The sequence below is a fragment of the Stegodyphus dumicola genome, chromosome 3 (assembly GCF_044657685.1).
Source record: "Stegodyphus dumicola isolate Sdum_Otavi_A_Nest chromosome 3, ASM4465768v1".
Lineage (NCBI taxonomy): Eukaryota > Metazoa > Arthropoda > Arachnida > Araneae > Eresidae > Stegodyphus > Stegodyphus dumicola.
Window position 1 is genome coordinate 165,491,887 of NC_140770.1, and position 26,874 is coordinate 165,518,760.

At 32.8% G+C, this 26,874-nt stretch overlaps 2 protein-coding genes across 3 annotated transcripts in view; both read right to left on the reverse strand.

Moving 5' to 3' along the window:
- Positions 1 to 375: 375 nt before the first annotated feature.
- On the reverse strand, positions 376 to 18,483 carry LOC146998184 (uncharacterized). Of its 2 annotated transcripts, XM_085813581.1 has the most exons (3): positions 18,277 to 18,483; positions 16,092 to 16,209; positions 376 to 818 (listed from the first exon to the last, which is right to left on the reverse strand). In XM_085813581.1, the coding sequence occupies exon 3, from the start codon at positions 770 to 772 to the stop codon at positions 395 to 397; it is 378 nt and encodes a 125-aa protein (XP_085669707.1). In that variant the 5' UTR covers positions 773 to 818; positions 16,092 to 16,209; positions 18,277 to 18,483; the 3' UTR covers positions 376 to 394. The 2 variants fall into 2 exon arrangements, with proteins under 2 accessions (XP_085669707.1, XP_085669708.1); XM_085813582.1 differs by lacking the exon at positions 16,092 to 16,209.
- A 6,715-nt stretch (positions 18,484 to 25,198) lies between these two features.
- Positions 25,199 to 26,874, reverse strand: part of LOC118197816 (NPC intracellular cholesterol transporter 2-like) — a 34,094-nt gene continuing 32,418 nt past the window's right edge. Inside the window, exon 4 of the mRNA XM_035369352.2 lies at positions 25,199 to 25,561. Coding sequence (XP_035225243.1) covers positions 25,460 to 25,561 — 102 coding nt within the window. The 3' untranslated portion in view covers positions 25,199 to 25,459. The remainder of the gene's footprint in view (positions 25,562 to 26,874) is intronic.

Sequence of the window (26,874 nt, forward strand, 5' to 3'; positions counted from 1 at the left end):
CCATTTTTGAACATAAACAAATATTTGAATACTGTAAGCATGAATCTGTTCAAGAAGGTATGTGGCAGCAAGATGAGTGCCAGTTACAATGAGTTAGTCGTCCAAGGTGCCAATAATGTTTCCGAATGTGCAGCTGCCATTTGAGAAAAATTTATGAACTATTTTAATGAAGAAGGAGCTCTTCCCCAGCAAAACAAATTTATGCTGTTTTTCCGTTTTACTTTTTGTATATAAATTTATATATTATGTTGTCTATTATTTTTAAGGTAATTTTATGTGTATTGCATATATTGGTAATATTCTGTATTAAAAAATAGACACTTTCTGTTTGCAAACGTTTGTGTAGTAAATAAAAAAATGAAGCTAATAAGCATGAAAGTTGAAGCTATGTCATTTATTCTCCCAACTCATGTAATAAGTTGAGAATTTCTATTTTAGCTTTATGTTTTTTTTCTCGATTTAATTTTTTAAAATCTGGCAATAAACTTAGTAAAAATTTTTTATCAGAATCTTCTTCTTTTTCAGAAAGCACAGATGATGTGCTTTTCGTAAGTTGTAGGAATTCATCTGTCACATCTCTTTCAGCCGTTGTAGTGTAAGACAAATCAGTTCTGCAGTTTAAGTCCTCTCGTGTCCTTTTAGTCATTTTTGTGAGACACTCTACTCTAGTAGCAACAAACTCATTTTCCTCATCCGTTGCCATATCAGAACTGAAATTCTGAAATTCATTTGTTTCTGTACTTGAATTATGGAATGAACTACTTCCATCCATATTTTCTGCATCGGTTTCTTCATTTGATGCATCACTATTCACTGTTCTGCAATGTAAAAAGCAAAATATAGCTCACAAATTATTTTCATTTTGTAAAAGATAGTTTTTAAAAGAATTTAATTTTAATAAAGTTGAGACATTTTCATATCCTCAGTATGGCAATCTTTAACACAAAATCAGCAACACCAGAAGTTCATTTACAAAACTGACATATTTCTTCTGCACTCAGCCCAGTTATGTTTGACCTGTTAATTCAACTCTGTTTAGAAAATGCTGCGAAGTCACACAAAAAACTTCATTGCTACCTATATTTTATATATAAAAAAAAGAGTTTTTGATATGGATATTAATGAAATATTTAAAAGTGAATTTTTAAGAAAAAAATTCCCATTTGATTTGTTAGCTATTCTGTTAAGATAAAATAACACACCTAACAAGTATTAATTTAGAATTAAAACAACAAAAACCAGCATTATATTTGCAAATTTTCGCAGGACTAGTTTCGATAGTTTTACCGAACCATCATCCTCAGCTGCCAAAGCGCAAATGAATGAGATAAGGTATAGTGATTAGATAAGATAAGAAAGTCTGGACAAGTGTTAAGCTACTGGTGCCATCTATGATGAAACAAGAACTAAAACATAATTTCCTTAGAGGCAAAGATGGGTTGGAATTAAGGTCATTAACTAGAACAGAAAGTTTAAAAAAAAGTTAAAAGCATTTCTTTTAGAAATTTACTCATGGTTTCTTTTGATGTTAAATCATTATTCACTAATGTTCCAATGGAGGATGCATTAAGATGTCTAGAAACCGGACTTTGTGAATTTAATTTCTCTTGCAACGAAATTGATGAGCTAATTTCCCTCACTCTGTTTGAAACAAACACATTTTGTTTTCCAAAATAAGTATTAAAAGCAAACTGAGGGATTAGCCATGGGAAGCCCCTTCAATCCCATCCTGGCTGATATCTACATGCATTATTATGAATCAAAATTATTTGAAACTTTAAACTTCCCCATATGGTTTTGCTATGCAGACAATACTTTTACCCTGTTTGATGGTAATAAAGATGATTTAAGTAAAATTCTTTCAACAATGAATTCCATTGATCCTGCTATTCAATTCACTTTTGAACTTGAGACATGCAATTCTCTTCCTTTCCTCGACACTTAACACGTAACATACATAACATATCCAACTTCAGTACTACAGTTTACTATAATCCTTCATTAGTTTGCCTTCCATCACACTTCAAATCATGTCATCCGACTAAACAAAAGTTAGCTTCCTTTTATTCCTATGTTTTCCGTGCACTTCAAGTTTCTGCATCCAAATTGGCTCTTGATCAAGAACTAAATTATTTAAAAGCAGTAGTAGCTATTGACAGGTGCTTTTCACCCAACATTATTAATCAAGCAGTTAAAAAATTCTCATCACGACACCAAAAGGCACTTTTATTTTAGGAGATTATAAGAATTCTGCTCTCATTCCTTTCTTTCCATCAATTACCTATAAACTTGGACATATTTTCCAGAGATTTAACTTTAGAATTGTTTATTCTCCTATTAATAAAATTCTGAGTTCCATGCTCAAGGACCCCCATTCCAGATATGAAATCCTGGGTTATTTACAGGATTCCTTGTCAGTTTGGTTTAATTTACATTGACTAAGACAGTCTTAAAATTTCACCTTAAGGAATATCAGGCATAGGTTAGAAAAAAGGAAATACGGAAGTCCTTTATTGCCCAGCATTTGATGGTCCAAAAATCGCATTTTCAATTTTTCTTCAGCTACAATTATTCAAAAATTCCATTGGTGAATTAGATTTTTTTGAGGTGCTTCATGTTAAAAAAAATCTTACTGTTCTAGTTAACGACCCTAATTCCAATCCATCTTTGCCTTTTAAGGAAATTATGTTTTAGTTCTCGTTTCATCAATAGATGGCGCCAGTAGCTTAACTTTTGTCCAGCCTTTCTTATCTTATCACATTCATTTGCACTTTGGCAGCTGAGGATAATGTTTCGGTAAAACCATCGAAACTAGTCCTGTGAAAATTTGCAAATATAACACTGATTTTGTGAGACCCCCTTCTGACTTATTGCTGTGAACCACTTGTTGTGGTTGTAGAAAATGTACTCTAGAAAAAATCCAAAATCAGTGCTTACGTATTGTTCCTGGTGCCGTGAAGACCACCCCGATCGACGCCATGTTTATGTTAACTGATGATAAACCCTTAAGAACCATAATCCAAGAGAGGGCCTTAATTCTCTGGGGAAAGATCATTAGAGTTCCTGGATGTCTTTCACTTTGGAATGAAGTCAATCAAGATCTGACTAGGAATCTAAAGACCCAGATGGGCTTTCTACAGAGAGTTTTTCAGTTAAGAAATTCACTTGGTTTAATGAATGAACCAGAATTACTTGTTCCACTACAAAATCCAATAAATTTGAAATCTTTCTGGATTAATCTTGACCTGGGTCAAAAAGTAACGAAACGTAATACGGATCCGTCTATTTTAAGAGCCCTCGCTTTCAATGTATTAAATAATTTTTACCCTGAGCCAGAGTGGCTTCGGATCTTCACTGATGGATCCCTCCTGTCTGATGGCCCTATTGCAGGTTTCTCCGGAGTTTTCTCCGAAATTTTCTCTTTCTACATCACTGTGGGCCAAGGTTCTGCATTTGACGGTGAAATTGCTGCGATTCGCACAGCTCTGTACCAGGTACCATGCCACTTGGAAAAATTCTCAAGAGCTGTTATACTCAGTGATTCCCGAGCTGCTCTGTTGGCTATCATTTCAGATAAAAATCCCATATCACAGGACATATTGGATTGTCAACTTTATCTGCAAAACCTAGCTTCACTTGAGAAAACTATTGTTCTCCAGTGGGTTCCTGCCCATTGTGGGATTCCACTTAACGAGAAAGCCGACTTCTTGGCAAAAAAGGGTGCTTTAGTCATGCAGAATATTTCTCGTCCTTTGCCTTTCCATACTGTTAGGGACCTTATTAAAAGATATATCAAAGTACGTGCTCGGGAAGATCTCTATCATCGTGGTTCTCACAAGTCTTGGAAGAATGCTATCTCGAATTTGTGTAGTGGCTCAAGGCGTAGAGCGGTCGGTGAATTCCGCCTTGCCACCAGACATGACTGCCTACAACATCATCTTCATAGATTCCAAATTGTTCCTTCTCCGATATGCACTCTGTGCAGCTCTGGAGAGGTGATGGATGCCGCACATCTACCCCACTGTCCTGCTCTGCGCAAGACTTCTCTCGCCGAGCGTTACTGGGAGGCAAGAGATATGTTCTTTTTTCTTTTATTTTCCCTGTAACTGTTCATAATCTGCCATTGGAAATTGACGCTCTAAATTAATAGGTATTCTATTGTTACAAATTCTGCAATTAGTTACATTAATGCAATAAAAATAATGCCAATAAATGCAAAAAACAAGATATCAATTATTTTAGAGAGTCAAATTGTGATTATTTTTATATTAATGGGTATAAAGGATAGTATCTGTTTATAAAGTATAATTTTAAGTTTTATTATTTTGGCAACATTGATGTTTTCTTAAATTATAAGAATTTGTTAAAATGTATCTGGCATCTAGAGAGGTTGTTATAGTTTGTGTAGAATGTGGTAAGGCTTGTTATGATTAATCTTATTATTTAATAAAGTTTTCTTTTTATATATTACTATAAGGTGTTTCTTTATTAGAAGTAGATATAATTTTTAGAGAATGTAGTTTATATGCCTACCCCTAATCAACATTTGGTAGCAGAGCATGGTTGTCCCCTCTGCTGATGAACATTCATATAGAACAACATTGCTAATTTCTCCAAGAGATATATTTGACTTATAATTAATGAACATAAATTAGAAAATATGGCATATATGATAAATTTCACTCACATAGAAAAATTAACTTATGATAATTACCTTATATGGGCAAATAGAATCAAAAGTGAATTAAGTAATTTGAAAATATGAAGAAGTTTAATAGAAGTTGATGAACCACCAAAACCATATAAAAGGGATGATGTTAATTTCGAAAGTGAAATAAAATCTTGGGAACTATGGGATGATAATAATGCCATAGAAAGAAATGTAATGAATCAAAATATGGCAGCTTCACAAGAATTAAAATATGCGAATGAAAAGAACGTAAAGAAGTTATGGGAGAAAATAAAAAATGAAATAGCAGCAAGAACAGAAGATATTCAAATCAAATGTAGAATAGAATTAGCTCAATCTAAAATGAGTCAAAATAAATTTGTATATTACATGAATAGAGCTGTAATTCTGAAAAGTAAAAGTATTCAAGTTGGGGAGATAAAGAATTAATTTACTTCATACTAGAAGGACTTAGAAAGGAATTTGAATTTAATGTTAAAATCATTAAAAGCAATAAAGAGAAAGATATAGCTTCAATTAGACAAGCTTTAAAAGAAATAGAAGTAAGTTCTAATGCAAAAGAAAACTGGATAAAATCGAAATATGAAAGAAGATGTTTAATTGTGGAAAATTAGGACAAATAATAAAAGCATGTCAGAATAATTGTACAGTACAAAGTCCGAAATCTGGACGTCCATTATTCGGAATGATCTAAAATCCGAACCTCGAACCACCAACATAGTTTTTCTCGTAGGCTTTAAGCATGTGCGTTTGATTACCCCCCTACGCATTATAAAAAATCTGGAGAGTCCCAATTCTTAATTTCACTTCAACACTAAATAAAATACCTTGTTATTGAAGAAACAATCATTTTAGCATAAATTTGTATGGTCAGTAATTTGGCTCTGTTGCTGTGTATCTACTTGGCACACATCTCAAACCGAAACATTCCACATAGATACATGGCTGATCTGACGCCAACCTGGTGAATCATTATTTATTATACTTTCCTTTCATCACTGCATGTTTATCAAAACATGAAAAACTTGAGTAACATGTAGCAATGCCTAAACAATTTTTTTATGTTAGTAATTGAATAATAAACGAGTATAGTAAACTTTTATGTTGACATTACGCTTGGCGATGATTACAGATTTAAGTTAAATGCTCTAAAATTTGTTGACGATGAAAAATTTACTAAACATTTCTTTCCATATGCTAAAAACAGATTTTGTTAATGATACTCATAGACCCAAAGATTACATTTAGGGCTATATGATTTAAGAATAACTGATTAGTTCTGGGTTTATTTGCTCACATAAACCCAGAACCAGCACCAGGGCTCGTATGGCCGTACCGAGTCGCAGAATTTAGGACCCACAGACACTGCATCAGGCGATAAGCTATCTAGCACTGGCCCTCAATAAGGCTTAAGTATATGTGGGAATTTATTTATTCAGAACTCTGATAAGTCTTAAGCATGTGCAAGAAATAATCATAAGTATAATAAATAACTAATACATTTCAGACTTAATTGTCTCAGTGCGCGATAGAAGCAAGACAAAATTTAAGGGAACAACTTGTCGTTAATCGCCAAGCTCATAATGCATAGCCAAATATGTATAGTGAAGGATAGCTAAATTTGATGATGATAGCCATGAATTTTAAAGGTTTTCGGATATCGCAAAACAAAGGTGAAATTTTCCAAATAACGAATTTTGTAAAGAAATGTGGAGAAGCGGTAATAAATGAAGATGATATCAAAGAAGTTTTTCATTGTGATGACAATGCTTCCACCACTGCCGATGGTGAAGAAAGTGACAGAGAAGTTACTGAAAACGAGAAAATTTCGATTGACAAGTTAGTAGGAATTTTCGAAACAGCAGTTACAGGACTTCAGCAATGTAACTAAACAAGAGATTATGTCCGACTACAGAATTAATGGGAAAGTATTAGTATAAAAAATGAAGCAACTTAAACAACTTACATTAAAAGAAATGTTCAATAAGGTAAAAAAAAAATAAATTTCAAGCCTTTTTTTGTGTGTGTGTGAATTTTGATACCCTTTAGATCATAAATACTTCATTATTTCATAAATCACGATTTCATATTTTTAATTTTATAATTTCTACATGCCATATTACTAGATTGAAACTGATATCAGGAAAAATCTTAAATCCGGAATCGCCGAAGTCCTGATGAGGATTTCGGACTTTGTACTATAATATAAAGTGTTTTAGCTGTGGAAAATTCGACAACAAATCAACTGACTAGTAAAATGAAAACGAAACAAGAGCATCGAAAGCAGAGAAATTTAACAAATAAAACTTATTGAAGGAAACAGAATATGAATCGGCAACATGCTTATCTGAAGTATCTAAGAAAATAGAAAACACATGTCTTAATCAGGATAGAAATGATGGAAAGAATGAAATTGATGAACAAAAGAATAGAAAAATTAAATAAATTCAGGAGCCACATCTCACATGGCAACTAGCAAAGAAATATTTACTAATTTTAAAGATGAAGAACGACAAATAATGACAGCTGAAAAAGGTGTGATCAAATCAGTTGGTAACATTAAAATGCAAACTGATAGAAATGAGAACATCTTGAGAGTAGAAAATATTCTGCAAGTACCTAAGTTAAGTGAAAATCTGCTATCAGTATCAAAAATTGTAGATCATGATTTAAAAGTAATTTTTATTAAAACTAAAGCAGAAGTGATCAAGAAACATGGAAGCATTCTATATATAGTTAACAGAAATGGAAATAAATTTGAAGTTGAAGGAAATATAGTTGAAGAAGCTTAAATTAATAATATTAATGGTGTACTATGGCATCAGAGACTAAGTCACATAAATTATCAAAGGCTGATAGAAATGAAAAAAAAAATTCGTTGGTCATTGGATTAGAAAATGTAAAAATTTCTCAAAACAATTGTGAACCTTGTACATTAGGAAAAATGACACGAACATCTTATAAAAGTGTGAAATTTAAGCAATCTTAAGATATTTTAGAATTATGGCATATACATTGATTGGATCAATTGAGAAATCGATATATGGAAGTTGTTATTTTTTAACAGTAATAAATGATTACAGTAATTTCATATTTGTGATAACAATTGAGAAGAAGAGTGAAACTTCAGAAGCTCTAATCAAGAAGACAAGAAGAAAGACAAGCAGAAAAGAAACTAAAAAGAATTTGTAATGATAATGGTAGTGAATTTTTAGCTAAAAGTATAAGAGAATTTTTTGAAAAAATGGTGATTAAACATGAACTTACAACCCCTTATACTCCGGAAAGTAATGGAAAAGCTGAACGTTTTAATCATACTATAATCGAATCTGCTAGAACTATGTTAATTGATGCAGAATTACCGATAAAATTTCGGTCTGAAAGCGTTAAAGTAGCTGTACATGGGAATAACAGGAGTCACAAAAATGATAAAAGGTTTACACCATATGAAATATATAAAGGACGCAAGCCTAACATTACTTATCTTAAAAGATTTGGATGTGAAAGCATATGTTCATATAAGACAAAAAAAATGTAGAAAGATGGATCTAAAAGCTCAAAAAGGAATTATGATAGGCATGAAGAGAAAAGCAAACAAAATTTATATTCCTGAACTAAATAAAATTCAAGAAGTGAGAGATGTAAAATTTAATGAGCAGAAACTTGGATCACCTTTAATAAAAGGAAAATATTTAAAATTCGATAAAAAATCAAATATTACAAGAATTTATTATTTTTTACAAGGAACAAACTAATAGCAGTGTAAACAATTCAAAAATATCTGACAGATACCATACAGATGATAATACAACAGATGAAGAAGCTGAGAAAATTTTACCATCAAACACAAATGATGAACAACACAAAAACAATAAAACAATTCATTGGAAAAGACAACAGAGTATCCACAAATAAATGAAGAACCTGGAAATGATAGTAATGAAAATTCTGTACAGAAAAGACCAGCGAGAGCGACGAAGCCCCCCCAAAAATTAAAAGATTATGTAGTATACAATAGAAATGAAGAATTACCTAAGACGTATGATTTAGCTGTAGAATTTGCTGAAAGTGAATTCTGGGTACATGCAGTGATAGAAGAACTGAGGATACTTTTCCGTTTCGCCAGTGCAAATCTCGCCAAGCAGACTTTATTGGCAAAAACACATAGTATACACATAAAAAATGTTGACAAATGTTAGTTCTAAGAATTTTTTATTTTGAAGGTATAAACATTTTAATGTTGTTTAAAATTTTGTAAAAAAGCCCAAGGCTAATGAACTCTGGGGATTAGTTGAAAGACCCATCGATAAGAAAGTTATTATTAAAAACCGCTGGATATTCTCAAAAAGGGTAATTTAGAAACAATTTACAAAGCAAGACTAGTAGCAATTGAATTTAATCAAAGAAAAGGAATTGATTATGAAGATGGATTTAGTCCAGTAATGAGACTTGCAACCTTTAGATCATTGTTATCGATTGCAGTTTAGAAAAATTACAAAATAAGATTTTTCGATGCAAAAACTGCATATTTAAATGGAACTTGGATAAACCAATTTACATGGAACAACCACCTGGATTTATATCAGATCCCAACAAAGTATATCTTCTTAACAAAAGTATATATGAATTACTACAATCAGGAAAATGCTGGTACGATGAGTTATGTAACGTTCCTTAAGGAAAGGAATTTAACTAGACTAAAGTCAGATCCATGTGTTTATATTTATAAACATAAGATCAACTATCTTATCATAGCAGTATATATGGATGACTTAATGGTGATTTGAAATTCAAATTCTGAGATAAATGACATCATCTCTCAACTATCTACATCATTTACATCACGAGAAGTCACTAAAATACACAAATTTTTAGGAATAGAATCTGGAAAACATACTCAGTCAAGAAAACTGTACAACTAAAATCTTAAAAAACTTTGAAATGAATGAATGTAAACCTGTCAAAACTCTAGGCATATTGGGTGAAAATCTTGATGACATGGCAGCTTCACCACCTGTGTCAAAGACAAAATATCAAGAAGCATCAGTTTTATTGATGCACTTAGCAACAGGCAACAAGGACAGACTTAGCGGTTGATCTTTGGATTATGGTAACTTGGCGAGGAGTATATAAGAGGGGAGGGGACATTTCTATATGTCTCGTTCTACTGGACCGATTGTCGAAATTTAACTTTCGTTTTCTATGTCTCCAAAGTGTGACTTAGGATATACTATATATTAGATTTATACATAAAGCATTGTTCTAACATAGGTATTTTGTCACAAAATTGAACTTTTTCTGAAATAACATGCCAATATTTTTCCACATTTTGAATCTACGGCTCAAATTATGCCTAGATATTAAATTTTGTAAATTTTGTTGAGAAGTGAAGAAATTTAAAAATTTATTTTGGAGCATTTTCTTCAGTCTGAGCCAAGAATATTTCACTTGGCGAACTTCTTAATTTATAGCAACCTATTTTCCTTCCCTTTTTTTTCACTGCACTCAAGGGGAAATAAGGTCATCATTCATTACTTTAAAATAATTTTAACAAAGTGCGTAAATTATATATGGCGTTATCATCGCCTATAAGAAATACTTCAAATTTCAAAACGTGCCAATATGTAAATTAACATATATCTTAGGAAATTTTGAATAAAAAACTAATTTTTTGAAGGTATGCTTAGAGATACGTCTGCTTCAAGAAGATAGTTTTCGAAAAATTTATAAAAATTACTTAAAATACAAATTTAAAAATAAATCATAAAAACGGGCGAATTTTATTTGGAATGAGCCTAAATTTCAAAATGTGAAAGGAAGAATCAAATAAGTTTAATAAAAAAAGATATTAATAAATATATACCAAATTCAGTTAACATGGAAAACCTGAAATTTTGAGAGCTAATTTTTTAAAACTATTTGTACGATTCTTACAAAATTTGGCACTTCGGCATAATCTAAGTCGTAGAATCGAAATAGGGAAAAAAAATTGGTATCTTATTTCAGAAAAAGTGTCAAAATACCTATGTTAGAACAATGCTATATATAAATCTAATAAATCTAATATATATTCTAAGTTGCGCTTTCGAAACATGGAAAACGCAAGTTAAACTTCGATACAGTCTCTGATTAGGTCGAATACAACGGGGGATGTAGAACTGTCCCATTTTTTTGCTTGTGTGTGCAAGGTATACATAGTAAAATGATATTGTTGAGCTCCATATTGGTGTATTGATATACAATGTGTGTGCAAGGTATACATAGTAAAATGATATTGTTGAGCTCCATATTGGTGTATTGATATACAATGTGTGTGCAAGGTATACATAGTAAAATGATATTGTTGAGCTCCATATTGGTGTATTGATATACAATGTGTGTGCAAGGTATACATAGTAAAATGATATTGTTGAGCTCCATATTGGTGTATTGATATACAATGTGTGTGCAAGGTATACATAGTAAAATGATATTGTTGAGCTCCATATTGGTGTATTGATATACAATGTGTGTGCAAGGTATACATAGTAAAATGATATTGTTGAGCTCCATATTGGTGTATTGATATACAATGTGTGTGCAAGGTATACATAGTAAAATGATATTGTTGAGCTCCATATTGGTGTATTGATATACAATGTGTGTGCAAGGTATACATAGTAAAATGATATTGTTGAGCTCCATATTGGTGTATTGATATACAATGTGTGTGCAAGGTATACATAGTAAAATGATATTGTTGAGCTCCATATTGGTGTATTGATATACAATGTGTGTGCAAGGTATACATAGTAAAATGATATTGTTGAGCTCCATATTGGTGTATTGATATACAATGTGTGTGCAAGGTATACATAGTAAAATGATATTGTTGAGCTCCATATTGGTGTATTGATATACAATGTGTGTGCAAGGTATACATAGTAAAATGATATTGTTGAGCTCCATATTGGTGTATTGATATACAATGTGTGTGCAAGGTATACATAGTAAAATGATATTGTTGAGCTCCATATTGGTGTATTGATATACAATGTGTGTGCAAGGTATACATAGTAAAATGATATTGTTGAGCTCCATATTGGTGTATTGATATACAATGTGTGTGCAAGGTATACATAGTAAAATGATATTGTTGAGCTCCATATTGGTGTATTGATATACAATGTGTGTGCAAGGTATACATAGTAAAATGATATTGTTGAGCTCCATATTGGTGTATTGATATACAATGTGTGTGCAAGGTATACATAGTAAAATGATATTGTTGAGCTCCATATTGGTGTATTGATATACAATGTGTGTGCAAGGTATACATAGTAAAATGATATTGTTGAGCTCCATATTGGTGTATTGATATACAATGCGTGTGCAAGGTATACATAGTAAAATGATATTGTTGAGCTCCATATTGGTGTATTGATATACAATGCGTGTGCAAGGTATACATAGTAAAATGATATTGTTGAGCTCCATATTGGTGTATTGATATACAATGCGTGTGCAAGGTATACATAGTAAAATGATATTGTTGAGCTCCATATTGGTGTATTGATATACAATGCGTGTGCAAGGTATACATAGTAAAATGATATTGTTGAGCTCCATATTGGTGTATTGATATACAATGTGTGTGCAAGGTATACATAGTAAAATGATATTGTTGAGCTCCATATTGGTGTATTGATATACAATGTGTGTGCAAGGTATACATAGTAAAATGATATTGTTGAGCTCCATATTGGTGTATTGATATACAATGTGTGTGCAAGGTATACATAGTAAAATGATATTGTTGAGCTCCATATTGGTGTATTGATATACAATGTGTGTGCAAGGTATACATAGTAAAATGATATTGTTGAGCTCCATATTGGTGTATTGATATACAATGTGTGTGCAAGGTATACATAGTAAAATGATATTGTTGAGCTCCATATTGGTGTATTGATATACAATGTGTGTGCAAGGTGTACATAGTAAAATGATATTGTTGAGCTCCATATTGGTGTATTGATATACAATGTGTGTGCAAGGTGTACATAGTAAAATGATATTGTTGAGCTCCATATTGGTGTATTGATATACAATGTGTGTGCAAGGTGTACATAGTAAAATGATATTGTTGAGCTCCATATTGGTGTATTGATATACAATGTGTGTGCAAGGTATACATAGTAAAATGATATTGTTGAGCTCCATATTGGTGTATTGATATACAATGTGTGTGCAAGGTATACATAGTAAAATGATATTGTTGAGCTCCATATTGGTGTATTGATATACAATGTGTGTGCAAGGTATACATAGTAAAATGATATTGTTGAGCTCCATATTGGTGTATTGATATACAATGTGTGTGCAAGGTATACATAGTAAAATGATATTGTTGAGCTCCATATTGGTGTATTGATATACAATGTGTGTGCAAGGTATACATAGTAAAATGATATTGTTGAGCTCCATATTGGTGTATTGATATACAATGTGTGTGCAAGGTATACATAGTAAAATGATATTGTTGAGCTCCATATTGGTGTATTGATATACAATGTGTGTGCAAGGTATACATAGTAAAATGATATTGTTGAGCTCCATATTGGTGTATTGATATACAATGTGTGTGCAAGGTATACATAGTAAAATGATATTGTTGAGCTCCATATTGGTGTATTGATATACAATGTGTGTGCAAGGTATACATAGTAAAATGATATTGTTGAGCTCCATATTGGTGTATTGATATACAATGTGTGTGCAAGGTATACATAGTAAAATGATATTGTTGAGCTCCATATTGGTGTATTGATATACAATGTGTGTGCAAGGTATACATAGTAAAATGATATTGTTGAGCTCCATATTGGTGTATTGATATACAATGTGTGTGCAAGGTATACATAGTAAAATGATATTGTTGAGCTCCATATTGGTGTATTGATATACAATGTGTGTGCAAGGTATACATAGTAAAATGATATTGTTGAGCTCCATATTGGTGTATTGATATACAATGTGTGTGCAAGGTATACATAGTAAAATGATATTGTTGAGCTCCATATTGGTGTATTGATATACAATGTGTGTGCAAGGTATACATAGTAAAATGATATTGTTGAGCTCCATATTGGTGTATTGATATACAATGATCAAAATCTGTACGGGAAACAACTATTTTGGTCAGCAGATTGCTTTTACCTTCTGTTGAACCCAATATGGCTGACTCATGCTAGCTAATACGCACAGGTTTTGATAAATTCTAAACGTAATTAAATTATAATATTTATGAGATTATGACTTGCAAAAGAATGAATTTATCATCCTCTTCAAGTATGAAAACAAATGCATGTACAGTCTGTCTATCATAAGAAAACCTCACGCCAGTTAGTCTACAGCTGTCTGTTGCCGTAGAAACGAGCCTTGACCCATTTTCCGTAGGGGTGTCTTGAAGACGAATGATATTTCTTTTCCCCTCAGCCAACAGTCACCAAAAGTAAAATAACAATAAAGCAACTCTTGGCTCGCCCCTATTTGAAATATACTAGCACTGTTGCTATAGCGACCGCCACCCGCCAGACACTGTGGCGGGAGCTCTTCTTCTCGCAGACAGACAGTATCACTGGCAGTAATGGTAATGCATCTTCCTATCCTACTGTCAAAAGCTAGCTATTTAAAATTAGCTAAGCAACAACCTTGTATTTGGTATATATTTGAATCCATTTCGAGGGCAAAATGTATAGGCCTCTCTTCATCAGGAACAAAGAAATCTGGAAGACTGCTTTGAAATAATCGAGACTTCTTTGCCTCTGATGAAGAGGGACCTGTACCTGTTTGACCTCGAAATTGATCGAGTTCTTGACTAAATCTACGCCCAACATGAAGTTGTTGCTTTGCTAATTTTACGCTTCACTTTGGTATGTTTCTGTTCTGTTTCGAGCTAGGCTGTCAGGAGAGAGTATTGTTCAAAGTTGATGCAGATAAGGTCACGGTATAGATGGGAGCCACAATGGAATATGTAGGAAAGCTAGGATGACAATTTATGGAAACCTAATATGCTACAGTTTCTCAGGTTTCAATGGAAATCAGTATTGTTTTTAATTTCATGGGAACAGTCTTGTATGAGGCACCGGGTTTACAAAAGATTATGCCCTAAAAGAGGTATTTTAAATGCCTAAGGCAAAAAGTTGGGTTGATTCTTCTGAAGAACTGGTCTCTGGAATAAAAACAGATGAAGGTAATTTTTAACCAAATATAATAAAATTAATTAAAGCCTCTCAACTAAGATGACTAGACCATATATACATGTATAGAGAGGAAAATCCAGTGTAGAAATGGACATTCGAAAAACCAGAGCGAAAGATGAAGAGAGATAGACTACAAACGAGGCGGCTAGGAAATGTAGAAAAGTAGCTAAAGAACGTTGGTGTCAATAGGTGGAGAACTATGGTGCTGGAAGCTGTCTGAGACAGCCTTAGCCGGAAATAACTGTAGAGCGTAAGATAATTTTTATTCACATCTAGTAAAAACAGATGAGATGGTGAACAAAAAATGAAACGAGACAAAATGGTGTGAAAGCACAATGGATCCTCCTGATCACATAAATTCAGGACACAGAAGTTTGCTGTTGGTTAATATTTCCTGCAAACAGTTCATTGATTATTGTAACATAAAATTAATAAAACAAATGTTTATTATGTGCACTGATTGTGGCAAATCTTGGCTCGCCCCTGGCAAAATGCAACAGCAGACTCAGTAAAGAAGTATTGCTTGTCTATCAAAAGTTGTGCAGTTTCTGAGACCCGTATCCAGAAATGCAGATTCGAGTTACTGTTCTAACCGCTGTAGTCTCAAAACCTGTACAAATTTTGTTTATGTGTTTGTTTAAATAATTGAAGCTGCAGTTTCATGCTTCATTTTGTAGCAATGACTGTTGGGTAAAAGATACCAATCGGGGGGGGGATTAGGATTTTATGTCTGATGGATCAGAGTATTAAGTACATTATTTTGGATATTTAGCTTATACCAGAGCTGTACCTAGTGTTTAGTGTTTTTAGCGCCCGGGGACAATTCAAGATCTCACGCCCCTCTTGTTTGCCAGGAGTGTAGAATATTTCATTCTAAAAATTCCTAACATCAGTTTTTCGTTCACTGGATGCTGCGCCCTATAGCTACGCCCCTATCTTATACAAATGTGATAAGCTTAAAGTTTACCAAACAGTCTTTTTGTGAAAATGTAAACTAAATGTAAATGAAAAAATATTGCAATTTGTTTACATTATTCTGAAATTATTTTCAGCACAAACAAAGTTAGTAATATTATAAATACTATTTAGGAAAGTCAAGAAAGAATAAATTATATACTAAAATAATCTTAATCAGCCAAGACAGAAGAGAAACATACCTAAGTAAAACATAAAATTAGCAAAGCCTCGACCCGGTGTTTAGAGAGGACTTTAGCCAAGACCATGGATTTCGACGGCAAACAGGTACAGGTCCCTCTTCATAAGGAGCAAAGAAATCTAAAATGAAGAGAAAACCATGGTTGTATTTCTCCTCAACAGGAGTAATGCGAATGAGAAGGTAGTGCCATCTATTAGAAAAAATAGTAGCGAAATTGAAAAATTAAGTTAATAGAATTTTAAAAGTTTCAAGAAGGGCTAAATCAGAATAAGTCATTTACTAAACAAAATAAATTTTTGTGAATATAAAAATCTTCAAGAAAAATCCAATAATTTCTGCAGACCTGAAGTCAAAATTGTCTAAATATCCAATTACGATTAGCTATCGAGGACCTGTTAATTTCGCTTTTTCGGACATAAAATTTGTTTTCCTTTATGTATAACTGTTTTAGTTTAATTTGTATATCTCAAACCACAGTCATAGATGTGCTATATAAATTCCTAAGAGTTAATGTTAGAAACAAAGTCTTTAAAAAACGAATCATGGATTTTATTGATAGACGAGAAAATGACTTGACGATTGAACTTCTAGAACATCCATGCAATTTTGTAACTGAGTTAAGAAGGAAATAGAAGCACGACAAGGATATTAATGCTCGTATTATTAACAGTTAAATACCTTCATTGATGGCAACATGAAAACTTTTTAAAGACATCATCAATGACCACGGTAGACAATCCTGAGTCAATGGCAACTGATCTCAAATAATTAAGTTAATTAGCAACCAAAGGTTATGAGGAACAAACTCTGAGAACGCGAAATACATAATAGTAAAAAGAAGTCACTTTTTGTTTAAACCGAGATACATCACTTAGCATAAAGAGGCAAACAAACAGAAAATGGTTTACGGTAAACAGCAGTACTGAAACCAGATCATTGCAGATCATAAGAATATCAAGGAAGGGTATTGTCAGATTTAGTTTCAAAAGTGAACTGGGTGGTTGGATCAATTGAATTTATAATAGGTAAAATCCTGGAAAAAATCTTTTTTTTATTTTTTTTTATTTTTTTTATTGCCATTTAAAAGAGCGAAAGTGCCGTCTGCATAGCGAAAGCAGAGGCGAATATATAGTTTTTCAAACAATTTGACATCAAAATAGTGCATGTCAAAATAGTGAAAGTTAGCAAGAACAGGACTGAGGCGATTGCCCATAACTAATCTTTCAATTTGGGGATAATTTTCATTTTGGAAAACAAAGTGCGCTTGACTCACTTTAGAAAGTAAGAGAAAGTCACTTTAGTAAGAGAAATTAACTCTTCAGTTTCTGTATGTCTAAAATGGAATTCTTGAAGTCTAGTTTCGAGACATTTTAGTCTTCCTTCGACTGGAAGTGATTTGATAACAAAAGAAACTATAATGGAGCACATGGGAGAAATATCTTATGGACGACTTCAAAAGAATTTTTTACAGAGTGCATATTGTATTAGAATAAAGAAGAAAATATGGAAATTGAGTATTGGACCAAAGATACGATGCTCTTCCTAAGTAGGAAACTATGGCATTTTTAGTTACACCCAAGAGATGGCGCCACCTGTCAGAAAGATGGTTGTAGAGCTAAGGAAACAGGTGCAGGGCAGAACAATTCATGACCCAAGCTTCTACTGTTACTGATATCCAGCTCCTTCTTCAATATTACCGCAGCAATCATCTAGAAAATTGGCTCACTCTATGGAGGATTGCAGGCGAAAAATCAAAAGCAATAATTTTTCGCAAAGGCCAAACAAATTTCACTCCACTTGAACCTCTTCTGTTTGATGAAGAAATTGACTGGGTTAGCGAAGTTAAATATCTAGGAGTCATTCTTGATAAAAAAAATTGACTTTTCAGAAACATAGCAGGGAAACTGTGAAAAAAAAATCAATATCAGGCTTGCAACTATGCGCCCACTTCTTAGCAGAAGTCATATATCCGCTTCTAATAAACTCCTCTTATCTATAATTCGACCAGCATTACTCTATGCTAGTCCAGTTTGGGGCCACGCTGCCAAAACTCACCTTCAACACATCCAAGTTCTTCAAAGCAAAGCACTCAGAGAGATTATCAACGCGCCATGGTTCATTCCAAATTCGTATATCCACCGTGATCTCAAAGTAGATACAATTCAAGATTATATTAAAAAACTTACCAGAAATTTCTTCTATTCAGTTCTCACTCATCCTAACAACTGCATCAACTTTCTTAGATGTTCTCCATTTCCCAGAGAAAAACACAAATATCCATCTGACATTCTCCATCCTTAACATTTTTTACTTATACTAGATTCTTCAGTTCACTGATTTGGACCTTCGACCAGACACTCACCTTTTTCGTCGACTGATGGCGGCCACTTGACTTTTACTTTCGTCTTTTTGTTTTACTGATGTTCTTCACGTGATACAGAGTAAAACGAGGCGCTGCTTTCTGAAACTCAAATTCACTACATGTTCTTAATAGAACAATTTTAACCGTGGTGTCATAATTCATGCGTACTAATTTACAAAAATAAGATTAAGAATTATTAATTTAATCAAACACATACTGAATTTTACATAATTAATTAAGTATCTGTGTCTAGTTATTTTGAAGTAGTTATTCAATAAACTTAAGTTATTCGATAGAAGGTAAGATCTTAGATCCTGGTGTTACACCGCTTCTCTCGCGTAGTGTCCGTCCATACTTTACATAACAGAAATATCTTTTTTCTTACTATTAATTGTAACGTTATGCTTAAATTTAATTTTGTTGTAATAATTTATAATTTCGCGGGGTTACAGCATTTCCACCAAAAACTTGCTTAAGTTTGTCTGTAACAATGACCTGTCCGCCCTTATCAACTTCTGAAATTGTAATGTTAGGATAAGAACGAATTTCACGTAAGCCCTCTCTTTCCTTTTGTTTAAGATTCGAAACAAACTATTTGTTATTAAAATTGATGTTATAAGTAATTAAGGAGCGGATTGTATTCTGTGAAAGTTTAGAGAAATTAAAAGCTTTTTCAACAGAGGCGATGATTTAAAGAGCTGAAGGTTTAGATGTCTTTGAAAAGTTGAAGTTACATTTTGATACTTTCCGTCTGATCCTGCTCCGAAAGATTAACGTTATAGATGTCCAATGCGATTTGGTATTTACAGTGGGAAGAATTTTCATAAAAAACACGCGCAAACGTTTGTCCAAAACTGAATGTGAATGATGTTACTTTCATTTAAAAATTTCGAATTCTGCTTTTAACATTGCTCATTTCATTATAAATCTTGGTCTAGAACCGATATCGCTTGCCAACGCTATAAAATAGTCTTTGTTTCTAAATTCTCTGCTAGGCTTTATTTTCGGAATCGTTGGCCTTCCGAATACGGAACTGTTTTAAATGACGAAAATATTCGCGTTTTGGAATGTCAAATTAAAAAAAAAAAAAACTAGACAAATAACGAAAAACTTTTAATGTGGTCTCCATATTCTTATTCTAAAATTTGGGAAAGTCTTATACTCTTTTATTAAAAAAATAAAATTAGAAGTCTGACCTTCTCACACGACAAAAATTGACTGAGATATTTAATTTCAAAATTTGCAACATTTTTAATGTCATTTCTTGCCTTGAGAAATCGGTTAATGAAGTTATAATGATTTGAGGAAATAAATTTAAATGCAATGCAAAAAATGTGTGTAATAGGCCGTGCAAGTAAGTCAATGTGGTATCCACATCAAATTTTTTTATTTTGCAAATATTATGTTTTCTCAAAGTAGGAAAACGAAAGTTTTTTCCATTGCATTTAATTTTGCTCTCCGTAATTGTTATTTCTGAGAGGTAATAAATGTCGTCCGTTTCAACTTTTGGATCTGGTAATCCTTCCCTAAAGGCAATGCAGAAAATATTTGAGATATAATAAATAGCATTGGAGTAGCTATAACAGATATGGGGAGAGTTGAACCATGTGATGTAATTGTATAAAGTTATATATTAAAGTTTTATGATTAAAATGCGGCGACATTTTGACGGGTCCACTTAAACACCCTGCGTGCATGGACCTCATCATTATTTTACCGAAAAACAATAAATTTTAACTTAGGCTTTAATCAAATGGTTTGGTTTATGTGATTATGGCAAAGCCTCGAGGGCTCTCTGCCTAAGGGGATAGAGGCCTTCGTGAAGGATTTTCTAAGGGAACTGGCTTGTATACTCGTTCCACATGGAGAAAACCACGGAAACGCCCATGCAACCAGTTCGCGAAACCGAACTAACAGTGTTCAGCGACTTTACCGCTCGGCCGCTGGTGGGCCTCTTTAGTCAGATAGACAAGTTCTGTAAAAACTTCACTGTAAAATGTATTACATTGTAAATAACCTTTTCGTTGAAATCGAGTTTCATCCTACTAAGGAAAAACGTTTTAAAAATGTGGTCATCAGTCTCGCTTTAGACAATTAGCTTTTAAGGAAATAACAAAAACTAATAGAACTATACGTTAAAAAAAAAAGCTTTTACGTGAAGTTTTTGAAAGAAACATTTCTATTAAGATTTCTTCAGAGAAGATTCCAACATGTGGCAATACATCCATGAGATAACAAGTTCATTGAATTCTTTTTAGTTTGACGTCCTCCCCCCCGCTCCTCCTACAGATTTTTATCAAATTCTGAAGGTGAACTCGTTAACTTTGTTTTTGCAATAGCAACAGCGTAATATGACCTTGGACTGATGATGCTGAGAACAGGTTGGTTACAAAGACGTTGTAGGGCTGTAGTGCAAGAACAAAATAACTGGAATATAGGTAGTTATTTTCAAGGCCTGTGAAATTAAGCATTCGCCACTGATAGCGCTGTCTTTTTATATTTAGGAGGAAAACAGTATCTTAGATTAATAAAAGAATGTTTAACATGCACAATAAGGATAAATGACTTTCCTTTGTGGGTAATGAGACCCATTGCAGTTGTTTTGAGTATTCAGCTTTCCTAAGAAATTTAAGCAAGAAAATTTACCAGTCGTAAATCTATGAAGTTAGTAAGTTTATAAATTTTATTACTAAATTCGTGAAAAATTTCCAAACGAACGTTAACTGACAGAAATTATTACTACTATATATCGAATTCCCTTATCTAAAATTTCTAATGAGAAAAATTCTCTACTCTGTCATTTATTCAGCTATGTCAAAGCACCCTAGGGCTATCTGCGTTACCAGGGGGTGGGATGCCTTTGTGGACGACTTTTAAAGGGAAAATGACTGGAATCCACTTTATACATGGAAGAATCCTCTAAAACGGCACGCAGCCATTTTTTATGGTTGATAGCAAAACTCTCATTTTGAGGCTATAAGTCTCAAATTGAGATTCTACATTGAATAGCTGGAAATGAGTCGTTTCACTTTTCATTCGAGTCTGTTGCCATTGGGCAAAATGTGAAATATTTACCTTTCAAACTGAATCTATCTGTAGTGGATTAACAAACTAAGCTATTTGAAAGCAATAGACGCAGTTCTTAAGAGTATCCTCTTCTTATTTTTGAATCTGAATGATTTAAGTAATAAAAATGCATTAATTCATAATCTAAAAATATTCCATATTTTCATAGAATTAAGATATTTTTTAATTTCATTCTTTGTAAAATTTTAATGAATTTTTTATATAACAAGCTGAGGGATTAGAAAGCGAGGAGTTGTAACATGGTACGAAACAAAACATTTTTATTTTCAGCACACGATACTATATCGGAAATTGCAAATATATGCTGCTTTTAAATATTTTGAGATTTTGCTCTTAAATTGAATTTTATGTGGCGTAAATGGAAAGAATGTATTTAATGATAAAGTTAACGCACAAAACGTTAATAATAGCGAGACCCCCCTTCCCAAAAAAGGCTTTGTAAACCACTGTACTAAGATAAACTGAACATTGACATTATAAACTGAGAAAAGACAAACAACTAGAAAAATGTTTTTATATCAACACTGCATCGGGAATTCTAAATATATGCTACTACGCAACTTTAAAAAAATTTTGGGTTTTGTTGTATGTGGCGTTTATTGCGAAGAAAACGATGCTTAATAAATAATACAGCTAAAAGACAAAAATTGAAAAATGGGTTAGCAGAAGAAAATGCAGCAGCAGACTGCGAACTCAGCGAGAACATGAACCTTTTTGGGGGACAGGTGATTATTGTTGAAACTAATTTATTCATTAAGGCTCAAATATTCGATAATGTAGTAAAAAATGGTTAAGACGTGGATGGGATTTCGGCTATATGCAAAGTGTTCTATCTATAGTAAGTATCACTTAATCTCTAGAAGTATACAGCCCCGAAGCATGTCATTTGGAGATTCCAAAGAAACTATACCGTATTTGTTCGTGCATTTTTCTCAGTCGTGTTAATTTTCTTCTTAGCCTTTCATCAATACACGATTCGGAAAATTTTTTAAGGATTCATTTAATTTAAAATTTCTTTAAGAAGTTCAGAAAACGAGTTCTCTTAAATTTCCAAATTAATTCATCTATCTAATGACTTTTTGCTTCTAATTGATCTGCTCGTGGAATTTGGGTACATGGGCTCTGACTAAGAAGCAGGGACAGGGAAGATCTTCAAGAAAAGGGCATTTTCAATACTCTTGGTGGTTCTATAGCTCATTGCGTGACAGCAAAGACTGAATATTGACGGTCACGACAATGTAAGCCTCAGCTTACGACACAGTAGTTCAAGCAGCATTAACCCCTTCCCGTGCCACTTACCTCGACGAAACTTTGGCCCAAGTGTTATGGGTCAACGCGTGGTAAGCAAGCCAGAGTGCTTGAGAAGAGTCACAATACGAGCCGAAACGTAAGTGCCTGTTTTATAATCAGTTTTGCGCGATACTGCTGGCATGGAAGTAAATTTTAATCCTTCTGCATTTCGTAGATATTATAAATATATTATATTTATTACTAAATTACAGTTTCAAAATTATATTTCATAAATAAACACCAATTCAAGTAAGTAAACTTTAATCCTTCTGCCTTTTTCAGATATTATAAATATTATTATAAGCGAACAACCCCAATCCTCCTAGCCGGCACAAGCCGACCGTATGATCAAAAAATGGGACTGGCCAGAAAAAACAAAGTCCAAAATCCGAGTCTCAGTGCCTTATTCCACTTCTTTGTTCGTATTTTATAATCTTCATTATTGTCTCTACAAAATCTTTGAAATTTGAATAGTTCCTTTTAAAATCTTCATGATTCTTTCCATATTTCTCTCTTGCACTCCGGGTAAGCGTACACTCATCGACGAAGTGCCTGGCGTCCCCAAACGTATCACATATGAAGCATTTATTATTGTGTAGATGGAACTGATTAAAATAAGCCGAGAAACGCCCATGACTAATCAGTACCCGATTTATATCATCATTTATAATATTCATCTTGTTTAACTTTATATTTTTCATTAACTCGTTTTTCTTATTAGACGAATCCCAGAAAAATTAGAGTCTGAATAAATCCAGTTTTCCATTTCAGCAACATATTTTTAATACATACCTTTAGTAAATATTACATAATTTATATAATAAAGAATCATGACCAACTCTTGTAGTGTACCGATAGGAACCAGCTGTCGATTACCACTGTGAAATTACATTAATGTTCACGATCCAGTCTCGTGATGTTTATGTTTGGCCTAGCTTTCTTCTCACGATCCTAGCTCGTGATGTTTATGTTTGGCCCTGCTTCCCGTGATGTTTATGTTTGGAACAAAATCTTCGTTAAAGTACGGGAAGAGGTTGAAGGATTTAAGTCCTAGGGTGCAGCAGTGGACAACAGCGATCGAGATTCAGGACACAGAGAAGTGGAAATGAAGATTAGATACGGTGATGCTAATATTACTAGATATTCTTATTAGAATAAAAGTTTCTATTAAATAAATAATTTTGTGATATTACCGGTAGTTTTCCACAACTATTTTTCATTTGTTTATGCACTTACTGTAAGCGCGTCCTTTGGAAATTAGATTATTCGCATAATTTCCCTTTTCTATTTTCTCAGGAAAAAATAAGAAAAGGAGGAATAAGTGAGTAAATATGGAATTTAGTGAAACAACTAGTGTTAAAGAGAAATGTTATAATATTTACAGGAAATTGGAAAGGCCTCGGCAAATAACAGAAGAAAAAATCCGAGCACGAAGAGAAAGATAAAACGTAAAATAATATCTACATTAAAAAAAATGGCAATCTCTTTTAGATAGAGATTATGGGGATGAAAACTTGGCTATTTGCTTCACCCTTTTGAGTTCCAGAAATTTCACAGTCACAGAGACTTCGATTTCAGCAATATCAAGTAAATAACACATTCGTAACCTATCTGGATTGAAAAGAGTTGTTTCCTAATTTTTTTTCAGAGAGACTGAAGAAAAATTACTTTTTTAAAAAACTACATTCCTAAACTACATTCAATTAAATCATTGACCTGACATTATACCAATTGGATAAGTACAAAATGTGCGGAGTTAAGTCACAATTCTCAAACCCCATTATTAATCAAATTTGCCACTTGGATACCAATTTTGCCCTTAAAGAGAAGTCATTCCTCAAGTATTATTTTAATGGAATTGGAGGAATAAAAAAATAAAAAAAAAAAAAAAAAAAAAAAAAAAACAGTATTCCAAAGGTTTGGTTTATTTTAAATATGGCAAAGCACTCGAGGCTGCCTAAACAGAGGTATGTCTTCTTGGACTACTTTTTATGAGAAACTGGTTCGTAGATATGTTGCACATGGGGAAAACCACGAAAACACCCATGCAGCTAACAGGTTCGCCGGGATTTCAACTACGAACCGGACTAACAGTGTTCAGAGATTTTATAGCTCGGTGGTCACGTGTTCCAAGGGACGAATTCCTGAAGTGGCATGTAAACGTATTTATTGTTGTAGAGACTTACAATGATTTACATTGAAAGGCAAAAACATAGTGTTGTTGTTGGTGTTGTACGAACTTACTCCTAAACTTTTTAAACTCTAATCGTGTACTTGTGAATCAGTCCATTGAAAAGCAGGTTTCCATGAAGAAATAGAACTGGTTCATTTATAGAAACAGAGGAGCAAAATATATATATAAATAAAAGTGACAGTAATGACAAACACTTTATTTACATGAAGTTTAAAATCCTATAAATTAAAAATGGTAGGTTCGTATACAATTTACCAAATGCACAGCTCGGATTAAATGAACGTAAACACAAGTGGATGTCCAATAAATTTAGAAGATTTCATGAAATGATGTACCATTGAAGTTTGGCAAGATAATAAAAATCTTGTGTGGCATAGGAACAGTACAATGCTATGCCTGTTGTGTAAAAATGTACTGAATCCATCATATCAAAGACTCACTGAACACTGTCAACAACATTGACTGGAGCACGGAAACAACATACTGTCTTGTCTTGATCGTCATTAGTCTTCAGATTGAAACGAGCTATTGTTTGAACCTAGAGAAATAAAAATGTTGTTAAACACTAAAAAGCAGACACTAAACAGTAAAATGAAACACTGGTATTTTGATATGAAGTTAATAGTCAAGGAAACACCACATATTTTTGTTAAATATTGAGGTTTAAACATTTTTTTTTTGTTCAGTCCGTTTATTGATGCATTCTATTGTAGAAAACCTATGTGTTATTAATATAAATTTAATGTACTGAAACCAAAGATCTTGCTGTTAATTGTATGGAGAGTTTTATCCGATACTTGTAATACAGACCATTACATTTCATTACCATTGTCGATTTTATTAGATATAAAAAATAAGTCTTCTATTCTGCTGTATTTCGTGGCAGGTACAATACCTAAAGGATGAAACATTCGAATCCCATGAAAGAGGAAAAATTCAAAAACTTGAATGCTTGCCGCTTTTGTCATCCGATACAATTTAAAGAATTACTAAATATTTTTAAGCTGTAGAAAAATTTGAAAATTAATTTTATTGACTATTAATTAGTCCATTGTCAGTTGGGTAAGATTAGTTCTGTTGAAGTCTAATAGAAGAGTTTAAGAAAAAGATCACGAATTTGCAATTTCAGTCGTTGATCAACATTGTAATTACGTGTCGGCTTCTAGCCCCACACTCGAAGTTTTCTTAGTAACTGTACATTGTTTTTTTAAATCTTAGATTTTAATTCTTAAATTTTATGAATTAAGATTTGCAATTTCTTTAATTAAAAATCTTAAGATGCAGTATAATTGTTATAAAAAGGATTCGAGGACTCTAGTATATATTTACGATTATGAATGCTTGGAATAAATCACAGAACCACGACTGAGAATTAGGATGTAGTACAGCATACGAAATTTTCCATTTTCTTAAAATGCCTGCGGTGGAGACAAAACTACAATAAAAATTATTTCAGACTAGTTTTTAAAGTTCAAGTTATTTCGCAGGGTATATATGTTACGGTGAAACACCGAAATCTGGAGAATGTCGATTTGCATCGGTGAATGTCAACATTCACATAGTCGCTTGGTGTATGTCCGAAATATTTTCCAAATACTCTTATTTCTGACTTACATCGGTCAATGTCGACATTCACCATGTACTAATGGTGAATGTTGAACATATAAGAATATTATATTTCCTTCTCCGTAATTCATTCAAGAAAAAACGCACTTGAGACTCAGAATAAGAACTTAAGAATATAAGACCTTAAAACACACAGTACATTTAAAATGAGAAAGGAAAATAGAAGTTATAAACTTACCAAATTATGTGATTCAAATCTTATTTATTGCAACAACTTAAACTATT